Source organism: Balaenoptera borealis, assembly GCF_965194805.1.
Source record: "Balaenoptera borealis genome assembly, chromosome: 16".
NCBI classification, from domain to species: domain Eukaryota; kingdom Metazoa; phylum Chordata; class Mammalia; order Artiodactyla; family Balaenopteridae; genus Balaenoptera; species Balaenoptera borealis.
The window spans coordinates 12,087,458-12,114,886 of record NC_138872.1 but is presented as its reverse complement, the minus strand read 5'-3'; the positions used below and the strand labels follow the sequence as shown (position 1 = coordinate 12,114,886).

The window sequence follows — 27,429 nt, the reverse complement described above, 5'->3', positions numbered from 1 at the left end:
GGAAGATCCATCCACCCAGTGGCTCTAAACCAGGCTGCACGTTACAGGATGTAAAACGCAGGCAAAACTTATTGAAGTATATTAGTTACGTTTTCAAATAATATGCTCCATGTGCTTTTCTTCAACCTCTAGACACTTTTTCAGGTGACATACTTCTCAATTTAAAGCAATGAGGCCAACTGTTCATCTGAAATACACGATTTTCCGCTTTCCCAAATTTTCAGGTACTGGAGCATCACCAGGCAGGTTTAAATCTCTGGCTGCTCAGGTCCCCACCCCACCCCCATCAATCTCATCAGAATCTCTGGGGGTGCGGCCCAGGCACATGGAGCTTTTAAACAGGTGGGTGCAGGGTGCAGGGTGCAGGAGGTGCTGAAGCCACCTCAGTTGAGGCTGGTTCTAGATGCTTACTTACAGGACCAATCTGATGAGATTGTTAACAAAAGGAGGTAAAGGGCTTCCCTGGTGGCACAGTGGTTAAGAATCCGCCTGCCAGTGCAGGGGACTCGGGTTCGAGCCCTGGTCTGGGAGGATCCCACATGCCGCGGAGCAACTAAGCCTGTGCGCCACAACTACTGAGCCTGCACTCTAGAGCCCGTGAGTCACAACTACTGAGCCCGCGTGCCACAACTAATGAAGCCCGCGTGCCTTGAGCCCGTGCTCCGCAACAAGGGAAGCCACCGCAACGAGAAGCCCGCGCACCACAACGAAGAGTAGCCCCTGCTCGCCGCAACTAGAGAAAGCCTGTGCACAGCAATGAAGACCCAGTGCAGCCAAAAACAAATAAATAAATAAAATTTTTAAAAAAGAGAGAAAAGAATCTAAATTAAATTAAATTAAAATTTTAAAAAAAGGAGGGGTAATTTAACACAGATTTAGAAATGACTGGCATTTTTTAAGGTCTGACAGCACAACTGCAGGTCTTGAATGTCACTGTAAATACGGCTTTTAAGGATGACTTTCAAAAGCAATGCAGTATGAAAAGACAACCGACAGAATGGGAGAAAATATTTGCACATCATACAGATACTTGTATACACCCATGTTCATAGCAGCATTATTCACAATAGTCAAAAGGTCGAAATAACCCGTGTCCATCAACAGATGAATAGGTAGACAAGAGGTGGCATATCCATACAATGGAATATTATCCAGCCTTAAAAAGAAGGACATTCTGACACATGCTACAACATGGAAGAATCCTGAGAACGTTATACTAAGTGAAATAAGGCAGACACAAAAAGAGAAATATTGCATGATTCCACTTATACGAGGTACTCAGAATAGGCAAATTCATATAGACAGAGAGTAGAATACAGGTTAATAGGGGTGGAGGGAGGGAGAGATGGGGAGTTATTATTTAATGGATACAGATCTTCCAGTATGATGAAAAACTTCTGGAAATACATAACGGTATGGCTACACAACATTGTGAAGGTATTTATTGCCACTGAATTTTATACTTAAAATGGTTTAAATAGTAAATTTTATGTTATACATATTTTACCACCACTAAGAAAACAGGAAGATATGTGAATGTCATTTGGCAAATGAGCCAAAGATGGTGGTGTATAATAAAAAATTGGATTGGCAAAAAAACAAGTAAAAAAAAAAATATAGCAGCAATTTGATCAAATCTGCTTAACATTTGAAGAGCTCTTAGAACAGTGCAGGATACACGAAATCTTACACAAGAGTTGGCTATTGCTACTCTACATTGTTAGAAAAAGGCAAAGTGTCCACATCAGTGTGTTTACTATGCACTTGTGGGCAAAAGAGAAAAACAAGAATATAGCACATTTGCTTGTATTTGCATAAAGGAACTCTGGAAGGATCCACGAGAAACTAATAAAAGCAGCCAATTGTGGAGAGTGGGAATTGGGTGGAAGGAGGGATGGCAAGCAGGGAGAGGAGACTTTTCACTGTTACCATTTTATATTTTCAATGTTTGAACCACGTGAAACATATTCAAAATCTGGCACCACCCCCTATCCCTGTAAAACATTTCCAGCGAAAGATCACAGATTCATAGACTTACAGATTCAAAAAGTTCATTCTGTATTTCAAACAGATGATCGGGAGTGAAGAAGAGGGGTTCTGAAAAACTGAGTTTGGTGACTCCACCTGGGACCCCGCTGATGGGGAAGACGCAGGTGTCAAAGGTGGAGCCTGAATAAGCCAATTCCTGAAATGTGAGCGTGGGAAGAAAGCAACATTTCTAAACGGTTAGTTTATACAACATGTGAGCTTAAGGAGGGATGTTCAACAAAATCAATAAGGAGACGTTATTTCCAGTCCTAATTATTTCCATGTTTAGTTTGACCAAAAAAAAAAGCAAGACAAAACAAAAAAACTTTCCCACTGAGAAAACCAGGGTTTGCTGTGTATTTAGATCAGAGTATAATTGGGGCTCATACTGTCTTTTACCACGTGGAGAAGGGTCTAGAACTGCTCTGTCAAGGAAGAAAGCCACAAGCCACATGTGCTTACTGAGTACATGAACTGTGGCCGCCTGGAACTGAGACGTGCTATGAGTAAAAAGTACACCCCAGATTTCAAGTCTTAGCATGAGAAACAAAATGTAAAATATCGCAAGAATTTTTATATTAATTACATGCTGAAATGCTAATATCTTAGATATACTGGGTTAAAGAAAAAATATAATATTTTTTATATTTTATACAATTGATTTATATTTTATAAAGTTGATTTCACCTCTTCCTTTTTTTAATGCGTCTACTAGAAAATTTAAAATTACATATATGACTGGCATTCTATTTCTACAGGATAGCACTGTTCTAGCAGGATAACACCAAATTGATAACAATGGTTACCTTGGTGATAGATGTAGAGGGAGTGTGGTCAAAAGAGAATTTGCCTTCTCTGTAATATTTGATTTTTTTTTTCACAAGAGGCAGGGGAGCCAAGTTAACAGCCCAAACTCTGGAGCAGAGTGCCTGACCTTGAACAAGGCACCTCACCTCTGAACACCTCAGTTTTCTTACCTATAAATTGAGGCAAGAGTACTCATCACATAGGGTTATACAGGGATTGAATGCATAACATATAAAGTCCAAAGAGGGATGCCTATCACAGGCCTAAAAAACATTAGCTATATTATTAAACAAAGCTTAACGAATGTTAGTAAATTATTAGTCCAAGGAGAATGTATTCATGTATTATTTCTATAAGTAAGAAATAATAATATAGGAGTAGGGGCAAGATGGCGGAAGAGTAAGACGCGGAGATCACCTTCCTTCCCACAGATACAGTAGAAATACATCTACATGTGGAACTGCTCCTACAGAACACCCACTGAACGCTGGCAGAAGACGTCAGACCTCCCAAAAGGCAAGAAAATCCCCACGTACTTGGGTAGGGTAAAAGAAAAAAGAAATAACAGAGACAAAAGAATAGGGACGGAACCTGCGCCAGTGGGAGGGAGCCGTGAAGGAGGAAAGGTTTCCAGGCACTAGGAAGCCCCTTTGCGGGCAGAGACTGCGGGTGGCAGAGGGGGGAAGCTTCGGAGCCGCGGAGGAGAGCGCAGCCACAGGGGTGCGGAGGGCAAAGCGGAGAGATTCCCGCACGGAGGCTCGGCGCCAACCAGCACTCACCAGCTCGAGAGGCTTGTCTGCTCACCCGCCGGGGCGGGCGGGGGCTGGGAGCTGAGGCGCGGGCTTTGGTGCTAGCCAGGAGGGAGTCCGGGAAAAAGTCTGCAGCTGCCGAAGAGGCAAGAGACTTTTTCTTGCCTCTTTGTTTCGTGGCACGCAAGGAGAGGGGATTCAGAGCGCTGCCTAAACGAAATCCAGGGACGGGTGCGAGCCGCGGCTATCAGCGCGGATCCCACAGCAACAGGGGCGCAGAGGGAAAAACGGAGAGATTCCCGCACAGAGGCTCAGCGCCGAGCAGCGCTCACCAGCCCCGAGAGGCTTGTCTGCTCACCCGCTGGGGCAGGCGGGGCTGGGAGCTGAGGCGCGGGCTTTGGTCGGATTGCAGGGAGAGGACTGGGGTTGGCGGCGTGAACACAGCCTGAAGGGGTTGGCGTGCCGCGGCGAGCCGGGAGGGAGCCGGAGAGGAGGTCTGCAGCCGCCGAAGAGGCAAGAGACTTTTTCTTGCCTCTTTGTTTCGCGGCGCGCAAGGAGAGGGGATTCAGAGCGCCGCCTAGACGAACTCCAGAGGCGGGCGCGAGCCGAGGCTAACAGCGCGGACCCCAGAGACGGGCGCGAGCTGCGGCCATCAGCGCGGACCCCAGAGACTGGTAGGAAACGCTAAGGCTGCTGCTGCCGCCACCAAGAAGCCTGTGTGCGAGCACAGGTCACTCTCCACACTGCCCCTCCCGGGAGCTGGTGCAGCTCGCCACTGCCAGGCTCCCGTGATCCGGAGAACACACGGCGCGCCTCAGGCTGCAGCAACGTCACGACGCCTCTGACGCCGCAGGCTCGCCCCGCCTCCTCCGTACCGCTCCCTCCCCCGGCCTGAGTGAGCCAGAGCCCCCGAAGCAGCTGCTCCTTTAACCCCGTTCTGTCTGGGCGGGGAACGGACGCCCTCAGGCGACGTACATGCAGAGGCGGGTCCAAATCCAAAGCTGAACGCTGGGAGCTGTACGAACAAAGAGAAAGGGAAATCTCTCCCAGCAGCCTCAGAAGCAGCGGATTAAAGCTCCACAAACAACTTGATGTGCCTGCATCTGTTGAATACCTGAATAGACAACGAATCATCCCAAATTCAAAAGGTGGACTTTAGGAGCAGGATATATTAATTTCCCCTTTTCCTTTTTTTGTGAGTGTATATGTGTATGCTTCTGGGTGAGATTTTGTCTGTATAGCTTTGCTTTCACCATCAGTCCTAGGGTTAGGTCCGTCCATTTTTTTTTTTTTATTTAAAAAAATTTTTTTTTCCTAATATATGTTTTCTTAATAATTTTTTCCGTATTTTCTATTTTTAGAAATTAAAAAATTTTTTAATAAGTTTTTTCATATTTTTTATTTTAAAAAATTAAAATTTTTTTTCTTAATAAATTTTATTCTTAAAAATTTTTTTCTTATTTTTTACTATAAAAAATTAATAAATCTATTTTTAAAAATTAAAAAAAATTTTTTTCTGAATACATTTACTCTTAATAATTTTTTTTCTTATTTTTTATTATAATAGCTTTATTTTATTTTATTTTATCCTCTTTTTTTCTTTCTATTTTTTTCTCCCTTATATTCTGAGCTGTGTAGATGAAAGGCTCTTGGTGCTCCAGCCAGGCATCAGGGCTGTGCCTCTGAGGTGGGAGAGCCAACTTCAGGACACTGGTCCACAAGAGACCTACCAGCTCCACGTAATACCAAACGGCAAAAATCTCTCAGAGATCTCCATCTCAACATCAAGACCCAGCTTCACTCAACGACCAGCAAGCTACAGGGCTGGACACCCTATGCCAAACAACTAGCAACACAGGAACACAGCCCCATCCATTAGCAGGGAGGCTGCCTAAAATCATAAGGCCACAGACACCCCAAAACACACCACCAGACGTGGACGTGCCCACCAGAAAGACAAGATTCAACCTCATCCACCAGAACACAGGCAATAGTCCCCTCCACCAGGAAGCCTACACAACCCACTGAACCAACCTTACCCACTGGGGACAGATACCAAAAACAACGGGAACTACGAACCTGCAGCCTGTGAAAAGGAGACCCCAAACACAGTAAGATAAGCAAAATGAGACGACAGAAAAACACACAGCAGATGAAGGAGCAGGGTCAAAACACACCAGACCTAACAAATGAAGAGGAAATAGGTAGTCTACCTGAAAAAGAATTCAGAATAATGATAGTAAGGATGATCCAAAATCTTGGAAACAGAATAGACAAAATGCAAGAAACATTTAACAAGGACGTAGAAGAACTAAAGAGGAACCAAGCAACGATGAAAAACACAATAAATGAAATTAAAAATACTCTAGATGGGATCAATAGCAGAATAACTGAGGCAGAAGAAAGGATAAGTGACCTGGAAGATAAAATGGTGGAAATAACTACTGCAGAGCAGGATAAAGAAAAAAGAATGAAAAGAACTGAGGACAGTCTCAGAGACCTCTGGGACATTAAACGCACCAACATTCGAATTATAGGGGTCCCAGAAGAAGAAGAGAAAAAGAAAGGGACTGAGAAAATATTTGAAGAGATTATAGTTGAAAACTTCCCTAATATGGGAAAGGAAATAGTTAATCAAGTCCAGGAAGCACAGAGAGTCCCATACAGGATAAACCCAAGGAGAAACACGCCAAGACACATATTAATCAAACTGTCAAAAATTAAATATAAAGAAAACATATTAAAAGCAGCAAGGGAAAAACAACAAATAACACACAAGGGAATCCCCATAAGGTTAACAGCTGATCTTTCAGCAGAAACTCTGCAAGCCAGAAGGGAGTGGCAGGATATATTTAAAGTGATGAAGGAGAAAAACCTACAACCAAGATTACTCTACCCAGCAAGGATCTCATTCAGATGTGATGGAGAAATTAAAACCTTTACAGACAAGCAAAAGCTGAGAGAGTTCAGCACCACCAAACCAGCTTTACAACAAATGCTAAAGGAACTTCTCTAGGCAAGAAACACAAGAGAAGGAAAACACCTACAATAACAAACCCAAAACATTTAAGAAAATGGGAATAGGAACATACATATCGATAATTACCTTGAATGTAAATGGATTAAATGCTCCCACCAAAAGACACAGACTGGCTGAATGGATACAAAAACAAGACCCATATATATGCTGTCTACAAAAGTCCCACTTCAGACCTAGAGACACATACAGACTGAAAGTGAGGGGATGGAAAAAGATATTCCATGCAGATGGAAATCAAAAGAAAGCTGGAGTAGCAATTCTCATATCAGACAAAATAGACTTTAAAATAAAGAATATTATAAGAGACAAAGAAGGACACTATATAATGATCAAGGGATCGATCCAAGAGGAAGGTATAACAATTGTAAATATTTATGCACCCAACATAGGAGCACCTCAATACATAAGGCAAATACTAACAGCCATAAAAGGGGAAATTGACAGCAACACAATCATAGTAGGGGACTTTAACACCCCACTTTCACCAATGGACAGATCATCCAAAATGAAAATAAATAAGGAAACACAAGCTTTAAATGATACATTAAACAAGATGGACTTAATTGATATTTATAGGACATTCCACCCAAAAACAACAGAATACACATTTTTCTCAAGTGCGCATGGAACATTCTCCAGGATAGATCATATCTTGGGTCACAAATCAAGCCTTGGTAAATTTAAGAAAATTGAAATCGTATCAAGTATCTTTTCCGACCACAACGCTATGAGACTAGATATCAATTACAGGAAAAGATCTGTAAAAAATACAAACACATGGAGGCTACACAATACACTACTTAATAACGAAGTGATCACTGAAGAAATCAAAGGGGAAATCAAAAAATACCTAGAAACAAATGACAATGGAGATACGACGACCCAAAACCTATGGGACGCAGCAAAAGCAGTGCTAAGAGGGAAGTTTATAGCGATACAAGCTACCTCAAGAAACAGGAAACATCTCGAATAAACAACCTAACCTTGCACCTAAAGCAATTAGAGAAAGAAGAACAAAAAAACCCCAAAGCTAGGAGAAGGAAAGAAATCATAAAGATCAGGTCAGAAATAAATGAAAAAGAAATGAAGGAAACAATAGCAAAAATCAATAAAACTAAAAGCTGGTTCTTTGAGAAGATAAACAAAATTGATAAACCATTAGCCAGACTCATCAAGAGAAAAAGGGAGAAGACTCAAATCAATAGAATTAGAAATGAAAAAGGAGAAGTAACCACTGACACTGCAGAAATACAAAAGATCATGAGAGATTACTACAAGCAACTCTACGCCAATAAAATGGACAACCTGGAAGAAATGGACAGATTCTTAGAAATGCACAAACTGCCGAGACTGAACCAGGAAGAAATAGAAAATATGAACAGACCAATCACAAGCACTGAAATTGAAACTGTGATTAAAAATCTTCCAACAAACAAAAGCCCAGGACCAGATGGCTTCACAGGTGAATTCTATCAAACATTTAGAGAAGAGCTAACACCTATCCTTCTCAAACTCTTCCAAAATATTGCAGAGGGAGGAACACTGCCAAACTCATTCTACGAGGCCACCATCACCCTGATACCAAAACCAGACAAAGATGTCACAAAGAAAGAAAACTACAGGCCAGTATCACTGATGAACATAGATGCAAAAATCCTCAACAAAATACTAGCAAACAGAATCCAACAGCACATTAAAAGGATCATACACCATGATCAAGTGGGGTTTATCCCAGGAATGCAAGGATTCTTCAATATACGTAAATCAATCAATGTGATACACCATATTAACAAATTGAAGGAGAAAAACCATATGATCATCTCAATAGATGCAGAGAAAGCTTTCGACAAAATTCAACACCCATTTATGATAAAAGCCCTGCAGAAAGTAGGCATAGAGGGAACTTTCCTCAACATAATAAAGGCCATATATGACAAACCCACAGCCAACATTGTCCTCAATGGTGAAAAACTGAAACCATTTCCACTAAGATCAGGAACAAGACAAGGTTGCCCACTCTCACCACTATTATTCAACATAGTTTTGGAAGTGTTAGCCACAGCAATCGGAGAAGAAAAAGAAATAAAAGGAATCCAAATCGGAAAAGAAGAAGTAAAGCTGTCACTCTTTGCAGATGACATGATACTATACATAGAGAATCCTAAAGATGCTACCAGAAAACTCCTAGAGCTAATCAATGAATTTGGTAAAGTAGCAGGATACAAAATTAATGCACAGAAATCTCTTGCATTTCTATACACTAATGACGAAAAATCTGAAAGTGAAATTAAGAAAACACTCCCGTTTACCATTGCAACAAAAAGAATAAAATATCTAGGAATAAACCTACCTAAGGAGACAAAAGACCTGTATGCAGAAAATTATAAGACACTGATGAAAGAAATTAAAGATGATACAAATAGATGGAAAGATATACCATGTTCCTGGATTGGAAGAATCAACATTGTGAAAATGACTCTACTACCCAAAGCAATCTACAGATTCAATGCAATCCCTATCAAACTACCACTGGCATTTTTCACAGAACTAGAACAAAAAATTTCACAATTTGTATGGAAACACAAAAGACCCCGAATAGCCAAAGCAATCTTGAGAACGAAAAATGGAGCTGGGGGCATCAGGCTCCCTGACTTCAGACTATATTACAAAGCTACAATAATCAAGACAGTTTGGTACTGGCACAAAAACAGAAATATTGATCAATGGAACAGGATAGAAAGCCCAGAGATAAACCCACGCACATATGGTCACCTTATCTTTGATAAAGGAGGCAAGCATATACAGTGGAGAAAAGACAGCCTCTTCAATAAGTGGTGCTGGGAAAATTGGACAGATACATGTAAAAGTATGAAATTAGAACACTCCCTGACACCATGCACAAAAATAAACTCAAAATGGATTAAAGACCTAAGTGTAAGACCAGACACTATCAAACTCTTAGAGGAAAACATAGGCAGAACACTCTATGACATACATCACAGCAAGATTCTTTTTGACCCAGCTCCCAGAGAAATGGAAATAAGAACACAAATAAACAAATGGGACCTAATGAAACTTAAAAGCTTTTGCACAGCAAAGGAAACCATAAACAAGACCAAAAGACAACCATCAGAATGGGAGAAAATATTTGCAAATGAAGCAACTGACAAAGGATTAATCTCCAAGATTTACAAGCAGCTCATGCAGCTCAATAACAAAAAAACGAACAACCCAATCCAAAAATGGGCAGAAGACCTAAATAGACATTTCTCCAAAGAAGATATACAGATGGCCTACAGACACATGAAAGAATGCTCAACATCATTAATCATTAGAGAAATGCAAATCAAAACTACAATGAGATATCATCTCACACCGGTCAGAATGGCCATCATCAAAAAATCTAGAAACAATAAATGCTGGAGAGGGTGTGGAGGAAAGGGAACTCTCTTGCACTGTTGGTGGGAATGTAAATTGATACAGCCACTATGGAGAACAGTATGGAGGTTCCTTAAAAAACTACAAATAGAACTACCATACGATCCAGCAATCCCACTACTGGGCATATACCCTGAGAAAACCATAGTTCAAAAAGAGTCATGTACCAAAATGTTCATTGCAGCTCTATTTACAATAGCCAGGACATGGAAGCAACCTAAATGTCCATCGACAGATGAATGGATAAAGAAGATGTGGCACATATATACAATGGAATATTACTCAGCCATAAAAAGAAATGAAATGGAGGTATTTGTAATGAGGTGGATGGAGTTAGAGTCTGTCATACAGAGTGAAGTAAGTCAGAAAGAGAAAAACAAATACAGTATGCTAACACATATATACGGACTCTAAGGGAAAAAAAAAAAAAAAGGCCATGAAGAACCTAGTGGCAAGACGGGAATAAAGACACAGACCTACTAGAGAATGGACTTGAGGATATGGGGAGGGGGTGGGGTGAGATGTGACAGGGTGAGAGAGTGGCATTGACATATATACACTACCAAATGTAAAATAGATAGCTAGTGGGAAGCAGCCGCATAGCACAGGGAGATCAGCTCGGTGCTTTGTGACCACCTAGAGGGGTGGGATGGGGAGGGTGGCAGGGAGGGAGATGCAAGAGGGAAGAGATATGGGAACATATTGTATATGTATAACTGATTAACTTTGTTATAAAGCAGAAGCTAACACACCATTGTAAGGCAATTATACTTCAATAAAGATGTTTAAAAAAAAAAAAAAAAGAAATAATAATAAATTGTGAGATAGCGAACACCCAGTTTGCAGCCATAGAGACCCAGGTTGAAATCCCAGCTCAGCCCCTTCCTAGAAGGATGATCTTGGGCAAATCACTTTGTATCTCTGAGTCTCAGTTCCCCATCTGTAAAATGGAGGCAACCTGGTTCACAGGATCATTAGGAGGACTCAAAAAGATCACACACAGAACACACTCTGTACTGGCAGGGGTTTGGTAAGTTGTACTTGCTACATTTCTGCCATTTTTATAAGGTATTATTCATCAGCCCCAGTGTAATGACTCAACGCTGTGAATCAGAACTGGCTGGCTCATGTGACTGGTAACTTGGTCAGAGGCAGGAGAAACAGGTTTGATGTCAGATCTCCCATGCTGTGTGGGCTTGGCTGAGGCCCTGTCCATCTATGGGCCTCAGTCTCTCCATTTGTAAAGCAAGAGGCCTAGCCTTGGAAACACCTTTGACCACTGGAGACCTGAGGGTGCAGTTTAGAGAGGCCCCCAGCAGAGACATGTTTTTTTTTTAAAGTCTTGTGTTTTACCTTTAAAATGCATTTGATTTTTGCATTAGACCCTGTGATTCTTTAATATAAGAATGCTTTTTTTCCCCCAAACAATTTTAAATAAATAATAATAATCCAGTGAAATGATTATTCCAGAAAGAAGCAGTATGCTGAGCTTGGGGCTCTATTTAACTCCCTACTGCCCCCCAACTCCCTCCTGTATGAGAAGCACCAGACTCAGTGGTCTAAGGGTCTCCAAAAGGGTCAATTTTCTTTTAAAATGTTTATATTTCTAAAAGCAGAGGAGGAATAATGCACGCAAGTGGTAAATAACAACAACAACGACAATAATAATAAAAGAAAAAGAAAGAAAGAAACTCTAAGAGTTCAAATGGGCGTTAAGAGTCTCTCCATCCCATCTCAGCTTTCCCAGAGGCAAAAATCTATAAATGTTCCCACATTTAAACACAAACACACACACCCCCATACCCTCTGTTCTGCACCTTTTTCATAACAGTAGATTTCATCCTATAGCAGTATATCCCATTACTTTCTATAGTTGCATAGTTTTCCTTTGTGTGAAAGCATAATTTATTTCATCAGCTACTACAGGGGACATTTAGGTTGTTTGTAGGGTTTGCTAAAACAAGTGACATGCTAATGAATATCTGTGGATCCGTAGACACATGCAAGCATTTCTGTGGGGTAATTCCAAGAAGCGGAAGTACAGGAGCAAAGGAATGTGTACTTTATATGTTGATAGGTTCTACCAAATCACTCTTCAAAAGAAGCTGCATAGCCTCACATGCCCACAACCAGGTCTGAGGGCCGTTCTGCACCTCAGCCTCCAGTCCCTAGCTGAGAAACCTTCCCCAGCATCGCCACCTGCTGCCCACACTGGGAAATGCAGCCTTCCCATACCCAGCCCAGAGCTGCTCACAGAAAAACAGGGAGCGTTCCCCTCTGCATCTACCCAGACTCCCCTGGAGCATCTGTACGGAGGAAACGGCAACAGAGAAACTACTCTTTCCTGGAGAAGCAATCTGTGCCGGCACGTGTCAGTGCTTTATGCACTAGATTTTGCAGTCAGACAGACCAAGTTTCCCTTTTGCTGGCTCTGCCACCTACCAGCTGTGTGTCTATGACAAGTGGCTTCACCTCTCTGAGCCTCAGTTTCTTTACCTGCAAAATGAATTTAATAATACCAACTTTCCAGCACTGATGGCAGGATTCAATAAGATAAGGAGTTGCCTCTAAAAAGACATTAAGAATCACGAACAGGCAATTCACAAAGAGGAAAAGCAAATGGCTGGTAACACTGAAAGATGTTTCATCACAGTAGTCAGGGAAATGCCCATAAAGCCAGATGCCCTTTTTTGCCCATCAGATTGGCAAGGGTTTAAACACCGATAACTGCATGTTGAAAAGGTGGTGGGAAAATGCAAATTAAAACAACAAGTTACCCACCTCTGTCCATTAGATTGGCAAACAAATGGAAAGACTGAAAAAATCTGGTGGGGAATGAGCAGACTCCTTTCCTTTGGGTAGGCATATGAATGCTCCATGGTTTTGGAAATGATGTGGCAACAGCTAATAAAAATTTTAACGTGCATGCCCTTTGACCCAGCAAACCCACTTGCAGGAAACTGTTAGAGAGAAATAAAATCACCAGATGGTAAAAGAGATACAAGTACAAGGAAATACTATAACAGTAACGCACACGAAAAAGGAAACAATTATAAATATCCGTTGGAGGGGGATGGCTGCCTAAATATTGACCTGCAAGAGCCAGAAAGATGTCTGGATTTTCTATGTTGAGTTTTACATCCCTCTACTTTGCTATATTCATTTTTGCTTGAGTTAGTTTTATCATAGATTTTCTGGGGTTTTCTGGGTATAGCATCAGATTATCTGCAAATAGGGATACTTTTATTTCTTCTTTACTCATTCTTATATTGGTAATTGATTTCTCTTATCTAAGTGCATTGGTTAATGCCTCTAGAAGATGTGTGTATTGACAAGGGAGACTGTATATTGTTAGGTTAAAAAAATAAGTTGTAGTTAATAGATATAATCCCTTTCTATAAACACACACAGTGACACTTTAGATACATATATTTGTCTCCATTTTCAAAATAGAATATCCCTACAAAACACTGTGAAGGGATACATCAGCATGTTAACGTTGGTTTCCATAGGAAGCTGAGCTTGGAAGACTGAGTATTATTACTTTTTACTGTCTACATCTACCACAAGAATATGTTTCTTTTTTAATTTAAACAATCTAATGTGTTAAAGTTTGATTTTTAAAAATATATAAATAAATGAAATGGGGTCATGAGCTGTTGTGAGCACTGAATCAGACAATGTTTAACCTGGTATCTGGCACAAAGAAAATGTTCAACAAATAGTGTTTTTTCTTTATCACCTCAGCCAATCCTAACAGCCACCTTCTAGGAAGATCCTACTGTTCTCCCCATCTTACAGATGGGATCACTGAGGCACACAGAGAATACATAAGAGCCAGTAAACCGCCTCAAGCCACCTGAGCCCAGAGTCTGTCTCGACAACTGCCTTCAACTGCTCCTCCGGAGAAAAGACCTAGGGCAAAAAGAAGTTGAGTAGGGACTTCCCTGGTGGCACAGTAGTTAAGAATCCGCCTGCCAATGCAGGGGACACGGGTTCAAGCCCTGGTCCGGGAAGACCCCACACGCCGCGGAGCAACTAAGCCTATGCGCCACAACTACTGAGCCTGTGCTCTGCAGCCCGCAAGCCACAACTACTAAGCCCACGTGCCACAACTACTGAAGCCCGTGCACCTAGAGTCCGTGCTCTGCAACAAGAGAAGCCACAGCAGTGAGAAGCCCGTGCACCCCAACGAAGAGTAGCCCCCACTTGCTGCAACTAGAGAAAGCCCGTGTGCAGCAACAAAGACCCAATGCAGCCAAAAATTTAAAATTTAATTAATTAATTAATTAAAAAAAAAAAAAAAAAAAGAAGTTAAGTAACTTGCCCCAAATCACCAGCAAGGAAGCAGCACAATGGGGATCTGAACCCAGGTCTTATTGCAAGTATCTGAGACCAGGACACACAGTATTTCTCAACCTTCCTACAGCACCTGTCATACATGCAGTATCCCAGCCTCACTGGAGATTCAGATTCAAATGGACCATGATGGGGCTTGGTGACTTGTCTTATTAACAAGGACCCCAGAGGATTCTTCTCACTGGGGAAGTCTGAGACACAGTGGCCAGGGGAGAATGCAGCTCAGTGGCTCCTATGGCCCTGGCACTCTGAATCCAGCAGGAAGCTCTTTACCAATATTGAGTCCACAGAAATGAATGACGTGGGGTTTTACAAACCGATGTGGAAAGTTCTAGATGTGGAGTTCAGTGAAAATGCTAAGTAGCAGAACAATGCCTCTCCAGTGTGCTATGTCGATGTTATAAAAGCACAGGGCTGATAACTAAGAAAAACGAAGGCATGTGTGCTCAGAAAGACATGCTCAAGAATGTTCGTAACAAGCTAACCAAACCAGAAACCAGAAACCACCAAGATGTCCATCCACTAGGAATGGATAACAAATTGTGGTTATTACGCTAATGAAATACTTCACAGCAAAGAAAAAGAACAAACTATAGATACATTCAACCTGCATGAATCTTACAGACATGAAGCTGAGTGAAAGAAATCAGATATGAAAGGGCACATGTTGTATGATTCGTTTTACAGGAAGTGTAAGAACAGGTAAAACTAAGCTGAGGTGAAAGAAATCCATAGAGTGGCTAACTCTGGGGGGCGGATATTGACTGGAAAAGGGCGTAAAAAGTTTAGATTTACCTCGAAGCTGTGCATTTAGGACATGTGTGCTTTCCTGTATATAAATTATACCTCAGTAAAAAAAAGAAATTAAAAACCTTAAAAATAGAAAAAAAATGACACATAACTCTGTGTGTGTGTGTGTGTGTGTGTGTGTGTGTGTGTGTGTGTGTGTGTGTGTTTAGAGAGAGTTCTGCAGGATATACTCCAAGCTAGTAATAATGGTCACCTCTGTGGAGGGGAGGGGGAGTGGTGGGCTGGGATGGGGAGAAGTTGGAGAATTCTTTTATTGTTCCCTCTAAATTATTCTATATGGCTGGAATTTCTTACAATTAGCATAAACTACTTGTAAAAAATTCTAGAGCAAATTAAATCTTAAAACTAGAAAAGGAGCATACACACACACACACACACACACACACACACACACACACACACACACACTCTCAAGGTCCCCAGGCCCCACTCTAGATGTGCTGTATCAGAATTTCCACCGGGAACCCCAGCTCTAGTCCAAGCCCTGCCTCCCCACCACTCTTCTCTTGCATACCCCAGTGACGGGGATCTCACTACCTTTAAGGGCATTAGAATGTCTTTCCTCCTATGTTATCTATGATCCTCCCTCTCTGGGTCCCTCCATTAGCCCCACCGCCCACCAGGGCCCCCATGGTGCTTACCCACTGACAGGGAGCCACGTGCCAGTTTGGGGAGCAGCAGGTCAAGCTGGCGGAAGGTGTGGAAGACGTCGGCTGAGTGGATGCGGTCCTGGGCCTGGCTCTCCTGGGTGTGTGGCGGTGCCTCGACACCGTACAGAGTCAGGTAGCCGGCTCTGGGGGTGGCAAACAGCTGGTCAGGGGGTTGTCTTTGGATACTCCCGGCCGAACCCTCCCAGGGCTGCCTATACGTTTTCTTCATTTGTACACCTGAGGAGCACCTAATTTTCCTACCATATGTCAGGGACCTCTCTGGGCCACAGAGTCAGCAGAGAAGAAAACAGACAAAACCCTCACACCCTCATGGAGCCAACACTCTAATGAGGGAGACAGACAGAGAAACGGGTGGACGAGTCATAGGTCAGCTGGGGCTCAGAGGGAGGGACAACGAGGGAGGGGGTGGGGAGGGGCTCTCGGTGAAGGATGAGAAGGAGCCAGCACGGGGAGAGCAGAGGGAGGGGCCCGAGGCACAGGGAAGAGCCAACCTCCTGCGGCAGGAAGGAGACAGAGCGTGGAGGAGCTGCCCGGAGGCTGGTGAGCAGAGCAGAGTGAGGGGTGGCCAGTGGGGCGAGATGGAGGCACCGATCAGGAAAGGAGGCTCCTGCCCCCGGAGAAGGAGTCAGGGTGGGCTCCCTGGAGGAGGCAGGTCTGAGCTGAGACCTGCAGGATAAGCAGGGGAAAGGGGTTCGGGCAGAGGGCATGGTCCCCGCAAAGGCCCAGAGCCAAGGGAGCAACCACAGCCAGGTCAGGGCACTGCCAGGTACTGCTGGCCCAGGTGCTGGACCGGAGAGTGAGGGGCTGGGGCGCAGCACCCTGGGAGTTTGCAGGGCCAGTTACACAGGGCAGGCAGGGGGCTGGGTGTCAAGGGTGAGAAGGTTGGCCTTGACCCAAAGAGCCCCGAGGGGTCTGAGCAGGAGAGGGACAGGGCCTGGTGGGGGGTATGGAGAGAGGATGAGACACAGGAGCAAGTGCGAGCCCTCGTGTGCACGCACACACACTCACAACACACACACAACACACTCACAACACACACACACACACACACCGCCCACAGGAATGCTCTCAGAGGAAATGTTTTCACCACCAGCCACTTTTTAATGCTCCAGGAGCCCAGCCCCACTGGCCTCCGTCCTGGGAGGAAAACCGCAGGTTTTCACTTTTTCCACGTGGTGAGAGGGACCAGGACTTCTGAGAGAGACACCACGAAGCCCTGATCCAGCCCCCCTCAGCTCCTCCAAGTCCCTGGATCTCCCAGGACAGGGATTTTCCTGAGAAGGAGAGGAAAGAAGCAGGAATGAGGGAGGATGGGGCTGAGAAAGGCCTGTCTGGTCCCCACTTTGTCCCTCATTCACACAGTGTAGACACACAGTAGGTCTTCAATAAATGTTCTATCAGTGGATGAATGGATGGATGGGAGGGAGGATGGGTGGATGGCTGGGAGGGAGGACGAGTGGCTGGATGAATGGATGGATGGTTGGGAAGGAGGGAGGGAGAGTGGGTGGATGGATGCATGGATAGCTAGAACTTAATCCAGAGAACACTGACCTTGGAAGAAAATATGGGGTCACCGTGATTCTGAGCTCAGTTATCCAGGCTACTCTCCCACCTTCTCCCTACATCCCACTCACCTTCCCCTCAACCAGTTTTGGCCTCCATGCCCCCCAGAGATGGCCGAGTTCAAGACCTGCCCATCCCACTGGACTAAAAGGAAGCAATCCTTCCTTCTGAACAGCTGAAACGAGCTACCTATAGAGTCTAACCCGTCGGCCCTACTGATGCCTCTGCATCAGCCCAGAAAGAATTCCCTCCTCCTTTTCCTCCAAACGTGTAAGCCCCTGGATCCCTCCTCTTCAGACGAATGTCCTCAGTCTCCTTATGGCAGAAGTTGTAAAGGTGCAGCCCACAATCTAGATTCAGTCCAGAAACGTGTTTTGTTTGGTTAATAGAGTTTTCCTAAAAACAAACCGAATGCATATTTAAACATTTGGGGAAAGTCATACAAAATCTGGATTTCCCCCTCCATCTCATTTTGAAAAAGGAGAAAGTCTGACCACTGGGAACCTGCAGTCCTGCCTGGAAGCCCTGGGTAGGAGTGGAGTCACGGCCACCCCTCTTAGACGGGCACAAGCTGGCAGGGTCAGACGGTCCTCCCCAGGCCCTGCGGTCTCTGTGACACTGCAGTTAAACACCTGTCACCATTTGTCATCCTACTTGCACTGGTTTTTTTCTTAAAGCAGAAAACTAGTTCCTTAGATAAAATTTCTACCAAAAATAGGCAATGAAAAATAACCCCTCCCCAAAAGAAAAGAAAACCAGGAAGACCACGAGGTTTCACACTGTGGACATGAAGCCCCTTCCTATGGCACCTCCACATCAAACTAACACCTAACACAGCTGAAGACAGGCAATAAATAATTACATGACCTATAAATAACACACATGACCTATAGGTGGCGCTAGGAGCCATAAAGAAAAAGCTGGAATGGGTGGGGTAATGAGAGGGCCATCATATTAAATGGGGTGGCAGGAAAGACCTCCCTGAGCAGGTGACCCTTGAGATGAGACTTGAATGAAGTGAGGCGGGAGCCATGCCGACATATAGGGAAGAGCATTCTTGGGCAAGGGAACGGAAACTGCAAAGGCCTTGAGTTGGGAGCATGCCTGGCCTGTTCAAGGGGCAGCAAGGAGGCTGGTGAGATGATACCAGCGGAGGCTGGTGAGATGATACCAGCGGAATCAGAGTTAGAACTCTGGATGTGATTGAGTGAGGCAGGGGCCCACACAGGACAGGTTGGAATCTCACGGTCTCGGGCTACGTGAACACACACCTCTGTACCAGTGTGACTGTCATCCAACTTGCCCACTGCTTTTCTATTTCAGGGGCTGCAGACGGTGATGAAAAGGCCCAAGGAGGCAGGAGCTGCAGCCCAGGGCTCAGGCCCTGAAGACACAGGGATCCATTTACATCTGCCCTCCTGCACTGTGCCTGCTGTTACCATGAGCCTAAACGGACCCAGCTGCCACCACGTGGCCCCACCTCCCCCAGTGCCTCAGCTTCTTCTCTGACTTCTTTGCCCACACAAGGATACGGGATGGCAGGAGCTAGGAGACCTGGGAGTGCCCTGCTGTGAACTTGCTGGGTGGTTTTAGCTGACCCTCTCTGGACCTCAGTCTCCACACCATATGATGACAGGGTGGACCAGACCTGCATCACCCAGACCAATCACAGCCATTGATGGTGTCTGCACCACTCCAAGGTGAAATGAGAAAAAGGGGACACATCAAGGGTCATGCTTGAGAGTGTAGACTCTGCATCCAGCCCTGCCAGGACCCCAACCGTGGGACTCTGGGCAAATGACTTAGACTCTCCAGGCCTTAGTTATCTCATCTGTCAAATGGGGTTTGTAAAGTACCCGCTTCACAGAGTTGTTGTGAGGATTAAATGTATTAGTGCACACTGAGCCTACATGAACACACACATGTCATAAATATTCCTGTGTGCCCATATGTGTCAGCAAATGCCTGTCCTTTATCCTCAAACTGTGTTGCTGTAATTTTTTGGAGCGGTTGAAATGTCTCACTTTTATGAGATGCTGGTCATTAGGGGCGCCACCAAAAACTACTGGCTCTCTTTCCCTCACTGCCTGTGGCCATGCTCCTCCATCCCCGCCGCCACGCAGTCAAATCCACCAGCAGGTCCCACCGACCCCATCCCCCAAAGCTACCCAAATTCTCGCCATCGCCTGGTCCAGGCCACCATTCTGTCTCACCTGGGCAACTACAACAGCCTCCTAACAGGTCCCCCTGCCTCCCTTTCATTGCCATCCACCCAAACTATGGTCTAGTCTCTATCTGGCAGCCAAAGACAGCTTTTAAAACTCTATGTCCAGGGCTTCCCTGGTGGCACAGTGGTTGAGGGTCTGCCTGCCGATGCAGGGGACGCGGGTTCGAGCCCTGGTCTGGGAAGATCCCACATGCCGCGGAGCAACTGGGCCCGTGAGCCACAGCTACTGAGCCTGCGCGTCTGGAGCCTGTGCTCCGCGATAGTGAGAGGCCCGTGCACCGCGATGAGGAGTGGCCCCCACTTGCCGCAACTAGAGAAAGCCCTCACACGGAAACGAAGACCCAACACAGCCGTAAATAAATAAATAAAAATAAAATACTTTAAAAAAAAAAAGAGCTTCTCCCTATGTTAAAAAACAAAAAACAAAAAAACCCTCTAAGTCCAATGGTGTCATGCCCCTGCTTAAACCCCCAATGTCACTCATCTCACGTAGAATAAATTCCAAAGTCTTCCATGGCCTTGAGGCTCTGTGAGACCCAGTTTCTCCCAGTTTCTCTGACCTCATCCCCCCCCACCCCGCCCCACCTCCTTGGCTCATTAGGCTCCAGCCACACTGGCCCTCTCGCCAAGCATCTGGGTGACCAGCAAGGCCCCTTTTCTGGCCTGTGTCTCCTTTACAGCCCATAGGCTGAGTCAGGCGACCACTCCGAGGCCCAGATACAAAATGTTGTCTTGCGGCCTTTGCTTTGGAGCATCCCAAACTGCTTCCCCATCCACAAAGTCCTCCTGGTTCCCTTGGCCACTATTAATGGCTGGTCCAGAGTGCTGGGCTCACCTGAGCAGGAAGCTGTAGGAGAATTCGAGGAGTCCCATCTCATGCCAGCCACTGCCTGCTTCCGTGGTGTCACCCAGCAGGACAGTGTGGAGGTTGGTATACATGGCTTCCGTGAGTGCCTGGAGCTCTTTGTGGAGGAGAGTCCTGGGGCAAGGAACAAAGGTGTGAGAGTGTAGCTTCCAAAAACATATATATATATATGCACACAGGCACCTCCTTGGACAAACCTCAGAGTCCCAGGGCTCCAGTTCCTCATTGGCAATGAGGGCTTTTGGAAGATTGGCTTAAACAAAATATTATTATTTCTATCATCATCAACAATGACGATAGTTACTATTTATTTTGCCAAGCACAATGATCTCATTTTATCTTTTGACAGCCCTAGGGATAACAGTTACTATTATGATACCCATTTACAGATGGAGAGACTCAGGGTCAGAGAGGAAAGTGACTTGCCAAGGTCACCCAGCCAGTAAGTGATACAGCTGGGACTGAAACCCTGATCTGCCCAACTCCAGAGTCTGAACTTTTAAACAGGATAGTCATCCCCTCTCGGGGCACACGAGCTTGGATAAGGAACCCACAGACTTGCAGAAGAGAGAGAACTAAGAAACCAGCCCTTTCTCCTTGAGATCCAAAGTTAGGGAGACCTGTTTGGATAAAGTGTCCCGGACCAAGGACTGCTAATAAACATGACTCCAAGTGAATGCTCCATGAGGAATAAGGGAATCTGGCTGGTGATCTGGTCTCATCATGTGTACCTAGGAGTCTGAGGAGAGGACCAGTTCTGGGAGAGCATGTGGCTGAAGCCAGAAGCCCCCTCTGTACTGAGCCTCCACAATACAGTCAATATTGAGCCATGACTGAACATATGATTAGAAGCCAGGAAAGATGGGATCTTCTAACTAAGTTTAAGGCCCCGCTACACCGCACAAGCACCTAAACCATAAAGGACCCCACAGCTTCAAGCGAAGCGTCCATGGGGTGGTGCAGAGCCGATGTTCCACAGCGACACCCTGTGGCAGCAACAAGACCAGCGCTAGTGTACCCATCAGGTGCTCTGGCTCTCTGTTGCCACCTGCTGTTTGGACACAGGATGGACCCCTTTAGACTGAATGAGCCCCTGGGTTCTTGGATAATTCAAGACGGGAAAGCTTCCAGAGGGGTTCCGCGAACTTCCCGGTGATAAAAGCTTTGGGATGTTTCACTGTTGGAAAAACAATAGACATGACCCATGTGAGATAATGTGTGTGAAGGGCTTAACATAGCGCTTGGCACATTGTAAGTGCTTAATACATGGGAGCTGACACAGTGATCAACCCTGCTCCAACTGTTCCCTTGACTCCACTCCAAGCACTAGTTCTTGACAGAGACAGTAGCCCCCAATAGATGTGGCAGCCATGCCCAGAAGACCTCATGCCAGCTTTTGAGAAATGCCCAGAAACTCTCGGGAGTAGACATTGGAGGAAACTGGGATCCTCCCTGGGTAGGGGGTTTGGATGCAGTGAACTGTGGACTCTTGTTGCTAATGGGACCCCTAGAATAGCAGGACCCAGGACACTCAGGCTCAGCAACACTCCTAGCAGCTGCCCCACAAAGCCAAGGTCAGACTGAGCATTGCCTCTCATCCATGTTCACCTCATGATGCTGGCCTTTCCTCAGCTTTAGCAGTCCTGCAAAACCCAGCCTTCTAGATGCTTTTCCTGACTCCAGGAGGTGAGTCTTCCTGGAGAGAGATCACTAAAGATGACCATCAGACCGTGTGCACTCTTTAGGGGAGGATGCAGAGTCTTACTTCCTCAGTATCTTGGTGGGAGAATGGGCTGTGGAGCCTGCAGACCTGGGTTCAAATCCCAGCTCTGACACTTACTAGCAGTAGACCTTGGGTAAGTCACTTCACTTCTCTGAGTCTCTGCTTCCTCATCTGTAAAATATGGATAAAAATACCTACCTCTGAAGCTGTTGCACAGATATGAACACGTGCCTATCAAACACCTGGCATTTGGCAGGTGTCTTCAGAGGGAGGTTGGTGTCATTCTGCACTCCTGCATCTAGGATGGTGACCAGTGTATGAATGAATACAGGGTAGATGCCCTCACAGGTCCTTTTGTTGATGTAAGTATTACTTATGTTTCAGGACCTGCACCACTTCCTAGCTGTGTGATCTCGGGCAAGTCACTTCTCTTCTCTGAGTCCCGTGTCCTCATCTATACAATGGGGCTGTAGGTTACCCTCCAGCACTGGTGTGAAGACTCATGAGATCATGATGCTTGGCACAGAGTATGGACTCAAAAACATTAATCACCCCACCACCTCCCTTTATTTGACAGATGTGGAAACAGAGGTTCGGTGCGGTGGGTGGGGGGACTGGTTTGCCCAAAGTCACAAAGCTAGGCAGTGGGAAAGCTGGGATTTGAATCTAGGTCTAGCTGACCCCAACCCTGGTCTCCTTCTACTAAAAATCAGAGCTGCCTCTTGGGAAGTAAAGAGTTCTTCTTCAGCCCAATTCTCTAGGGTTGTTTCTTGTTTTGTTTTTGTTTGTTTTCACAAAATGAAATGTCTTTACTGGACACCTGTTGTGGAAACAAGCTCAGCTCACACAGGACTTGAACTACGCGGGCAGAAGCCGATCGCCCACCCTGGCCCACCCATGGGTACCATCTGCAGCCACTCACGGTTTCATCTTGGACTTTTCATCACTGGGGCTGTAATGCGGAAGCTGCACATCGAAAATCCTCTCCATGAGGAAGACGGCGTAGGCGTGGAAGTCCAGCCTGGTGCGAGGCTCCCACACCACCATGTCATAGGAGTGTGGGTCCAGGAGGACAGTGACATACCTGCCCCCCACCAGCACCTGGGAAGTTGGCAGGGATGGAGTGAGGAGTACGACTATGAACAACAGCAGTTCTCAGAGGTCGACTTACCCCGTGCCAGGCAGGGGCCCCACCAGGTACTTAACAGACAATGCCCCCTCATCTACCTCTCACAACCACCCGGTGAGGCAGGGACCATCATTCACCCATTTATAGCTGAAATGTGATAAGGCATAAAATGTGCCCGAGATCACACAGCTGAGAAGTGGCAGAGCTGGGAATGGAATTCGGCACTTTTTATGAACCAAAGGTCATGCTCTTAACCACCTCACTTTTCAGCATCTTCCGTGGTTATCTCGGTTAATGTCGTATCTCCAGCAGCCAGGAGAGAGTCTGCCCACAGAAGCAGCAGATGGATGTGCGTGCATCATAGGTGGATGGATGGGATGGATGGGATGGATGGGATGGATAGATGGATGAACTGGGTGGGTGGATGGATGGACGGATGGATGGGATGGATGGATGAATGTATAGATGGATGGATGGGAGGATGTCGGTGGATAAATGGATATATTATAGGTGTGGGTGGGTGGATGGATGGATGAGTGGATAAATGGATGGAAGAAAGGAAGGAAGGATGGATGGATGTTGTTGGATAAATGCTGGTGCATGTGAAAGCAAAACCTTCTTTGGGAGGCTGAGCTCTGTATGTAACATGCTGCTCAAGACGGGAAGGAAACAGCACTGGAGAGCTGTAATCCTGCAGTCAACAAAGGTAAGGGCATTTTCCCTCAAATGTCTGTGGAAGGGGTCACACAACTCTAACTACCCACTGCCTTAGCCCTGCTTTCAAAATGTGGTCTGTGAGTCATGTTAATCAAACTCTCTTATAAAATACAAGCCAATATCCAAGAAAAATGCTATTGGATGGATGGTTAGATGGGTGGATAAATGGAAGGATAGATCACTGAATGTGTGTTGGATGGAAAGACGGATGGATGGGCCGCTGGAGGTTGGTTGCAAACTAAATGTATGAATGAATGTTGGGTACATGGATGGCAGGATGCTAAGTGGATACTGGGTAAACAGATTGAAGGGTGAATGTTGGATTCACTTCTAACTTCCAAGTTAGAAGGAGACGTGGAAGGTGGATGGATGAGTGATATAAATAGATGTATATAGAGTGGACAGACATTGGATATTGAAAGGATAGATAACCAAATGCTGGGTGGTAGTGGCAGATGGACGGAAACATGGGCAGATAAGCAGAAGAATGGAAGTTGGTGGAAATTGACTATATGGTTGAAAGTTGGGTGGATGCTACGTCCATGAGCGGAAGAATGCTGGATAAATTGGGTAGACAGGCAGAGGAATAGATGATGGATAAGTGGATGGATAGGCAGATTTTGGATAGGTATTTAGAAAGACGGACGAATGAGTGGATAGATGCAGGTTGATGGAAATGGAATATATGAATGAATATTGGATGGATATTAAGATGGAAGAAGGCTGCTTAGATATTGGGCAGATAGGCAGAAGGACAGATGTTAGATGGATGGGTGGATGTGGGACAGATGGAAGTTGAATGAATGGATAGAGGTCGGTTAGATGAACACACCAAGTATTGGATAATATTAAATGACTGCATAGCTGCACGTTGGGAAGATGCTAGAGGGATAATGAAGGGATGAATGTTAGATAAATGTTGGATGTACAGTTGGATAGGCATATAGAAAGTTGGTTGGACCACTGGATGGTTAGTGTATGGATGGGTATTGAAGAAATCAGTAAACACCAGGTTTAATAGGCCCAGCTGCTCATCCCCTTCCCTCCCAAGAGGCAAAAGAGGCACTTACAGTAAAGATATCACCATGCTTCTCCTTCATCCTAGTGAGGAAGCTGGCAGCATCTTTTCCAAACTCCAAAGCATAGCCCAACCAGGGGATACTGCCCAGGTCCAGGGGAGGCTCGCCAGGTCGCCTGCAGAAGCCACAGCACTTATCACCATTTGGTGAAGCAGGGAAGAGGACAAAGAGTGTGGGGCATGGCGTGAGATTTTCAGTGGAGAGGAAGGCTTCCCTGAGGAGACATTTGACCAAAGACCTGAAGGCGGTGAGGGAGGGAGCCACATGGATATCTAAAAGAACAGCTTCCAAGCAGAGGGAACAAGGGCAAAGGCCCCTAAGTTGGATCGTGCCTGGTGTGTTCAAAGAACAGTGAGGAGGCCAGGGTGGCTGGATGTGGGAACAAGACGCGTACAGTAGAAGGTGAGGCCGGAACAGGAACAGGGGCCAGACCATGCAGGGCCTTGTAGGCAGCTCTGAGGACTTCAGCTTTTGCTCTGAGTGAGGTGGGAGCCACTGGAGTTTGAAGCAGAGGAAGGACAGGATTTCGCTTTGGTTTTTACAAGAGGCTTTTGGCTGCTGAGTAGGGAATAGCCCACAGGGGGCTGAGAGCAGAAGCTGGAGTACCAGTTGATGTTGGTACATTCTGGGGGGTCCAGTTAAGGTGGTCACCTCTCTGCAGGTAGGAGAACCTTCCAGAACCCAGTAGTATTAGGATACAGAGTTCTCTGTTTGAGCCAGCATGGACCAGGGTCCTGGTCTCTCACAATTCCTCTCATGCCCACCGAGAAAGGGTGAGGCTGGAGAGCATGGCTGGATGGCAGGAGGTGGTAGAAGAACTGCCCTTATCGCTGACCCCTGACTGCCCCTCTCCAGCTCAGAATCTGAGGTATCTCAGGAGGCCAGAGGCCATGCCCATGGCCTGTGGGGATGCCCCAGGGGTACAGGTAGCTCAGCCAGGGGGTAGGAAGGTTGTGTGTGATATTCAAGGTCAAAATCTCATCTGTGAGAGCAGAGGGGCTCCTCTGAGGCTATAATAACATATCTACAGCTCACTACGGTGGATGGAATTCTAAGGTACCTACAATGACCTACAACTGAGTGAGGTAGATGGTACAGTTAACTTTGAGAAAGGATGATTCTTCTTAGTGGACCTGACCTAATCAGGTGAGGACAGGGCTTACAAGGGGCAGGGATCTTCCTGGCAAAAGAGACTGAGATTTGGCATAAGGTAGATTCTTTGCTGCTGGCTTTGAAGATGGAAGGGGCCACATGGCAAGGAATGCATGCGGCCTCTAGGGGCTATGAGTGGACCTTGGCTGACAGCAAGCAAGGAAATGGGGACCTCAGTCCCACAACCACAAGGAGCTGAATTCAGCCAGATTCTTCCCTGGAGGTTCCTGATAGGAAGGCAGCCTGGCCAACACCTTAATTTCTGCCTTGTAAGACTCTGGACAGAGAACACAGACACACTGTGCTGGACTTCTGATCTATTGAAGTGTGAGCTAATAAATGGGTGTTGTTTTAAGCTCCCAACTATATGGTAATTTGTTACACAGTAAGCGATCACTAATACACTCAAACTGACATTGCACTTGCACTGGGCCCTGCCCTTGGCCAAGCATTTGATATATGAATGTCTCATCTCATCCTCCCCAACCACCCTCTGAGGGAGGGGCTATAAGCTAAAGAGAGCTATGTTATGATCACAAAATGGGCTTCACAATATTACATTCACACCTTCACCAAATATTAACTATAAAGCAGGCATCGTCCTTGGCACTGGAGATACAGGAGTGAACAGGGAAGATGAGGTGGAGGGCCATGACCTCACAGGGCTTACATAACTAATAAGGGGAGACAGACAAAAACAAAGAAGCAATATCATTTCAGACAGCGAGAAGTGTGATGAAGAAAATAAAGGAGATAAAACGTGACAATGAAAAGACAAATAACCCAATTTAACAATGCACAAAAGAATTTGAATGGACAGTTCTCCAAGGAAGATATACAAATGGCCAGTAAGCACATGAAAAGATTCTCAACATCATTAGTCATTGGGGAAATGAAAATCAAAACGACAAGCAGTACCACTTCAAATCCACTAAGATGGCCATAATGTTAAAAAAAAAAATAAATGAAAATAAGTGCTGGGAAGAATGTGGAGAAATGGGAATCCTCATGTATTTCTAGTGGGAATGTACAATGGTGCAGCTGCTTTGGAAACTAGTCTCGCAGTTTCTTA

At 45.4% G+C, this 27,429-nt stretch overlaps 1 protein-coding gene across 4 annotated transcripts in view; it reads right to left on the bottom strand.

Annotated features, from left to right (window-relative positions):
- The window catches only part of PTGIS (prostaglandin I2 synthase), a 65,115-nt gene that overhangs the window by 29,497 nt on the left and 8,189 nt on the right, over positions 1 to 27,429 (bottom strand). For all 4 annotated transcript variants that reach the window (XM_082362747.1, XM_082362749.1, XM_082362750.1 and 1 more), the window contains exons 2-5: positions 25,197 to 25,320; positions 23,203 to 23,381; positions 20,528 to 20,671; positions 15,873 to 16,024 (exon numbers count right to left, since the gene is read on the bottom strand). In XM_082362747.1, the coding sequence (XP_082218873.1) occupies positions 15,873 to 16,024; positions 20,528 to 20,671; positions 23,203 to 23,381; positions 25,197 to 25,320 (599 nt within the window). The remainder of the gene's footprint in view (positions 1 to 15,872; positions 16,025 to 20,527; positions 20,672 to 23,202; positions 23,382 to 25,196; positions 25,321 to 27,429) is intronic.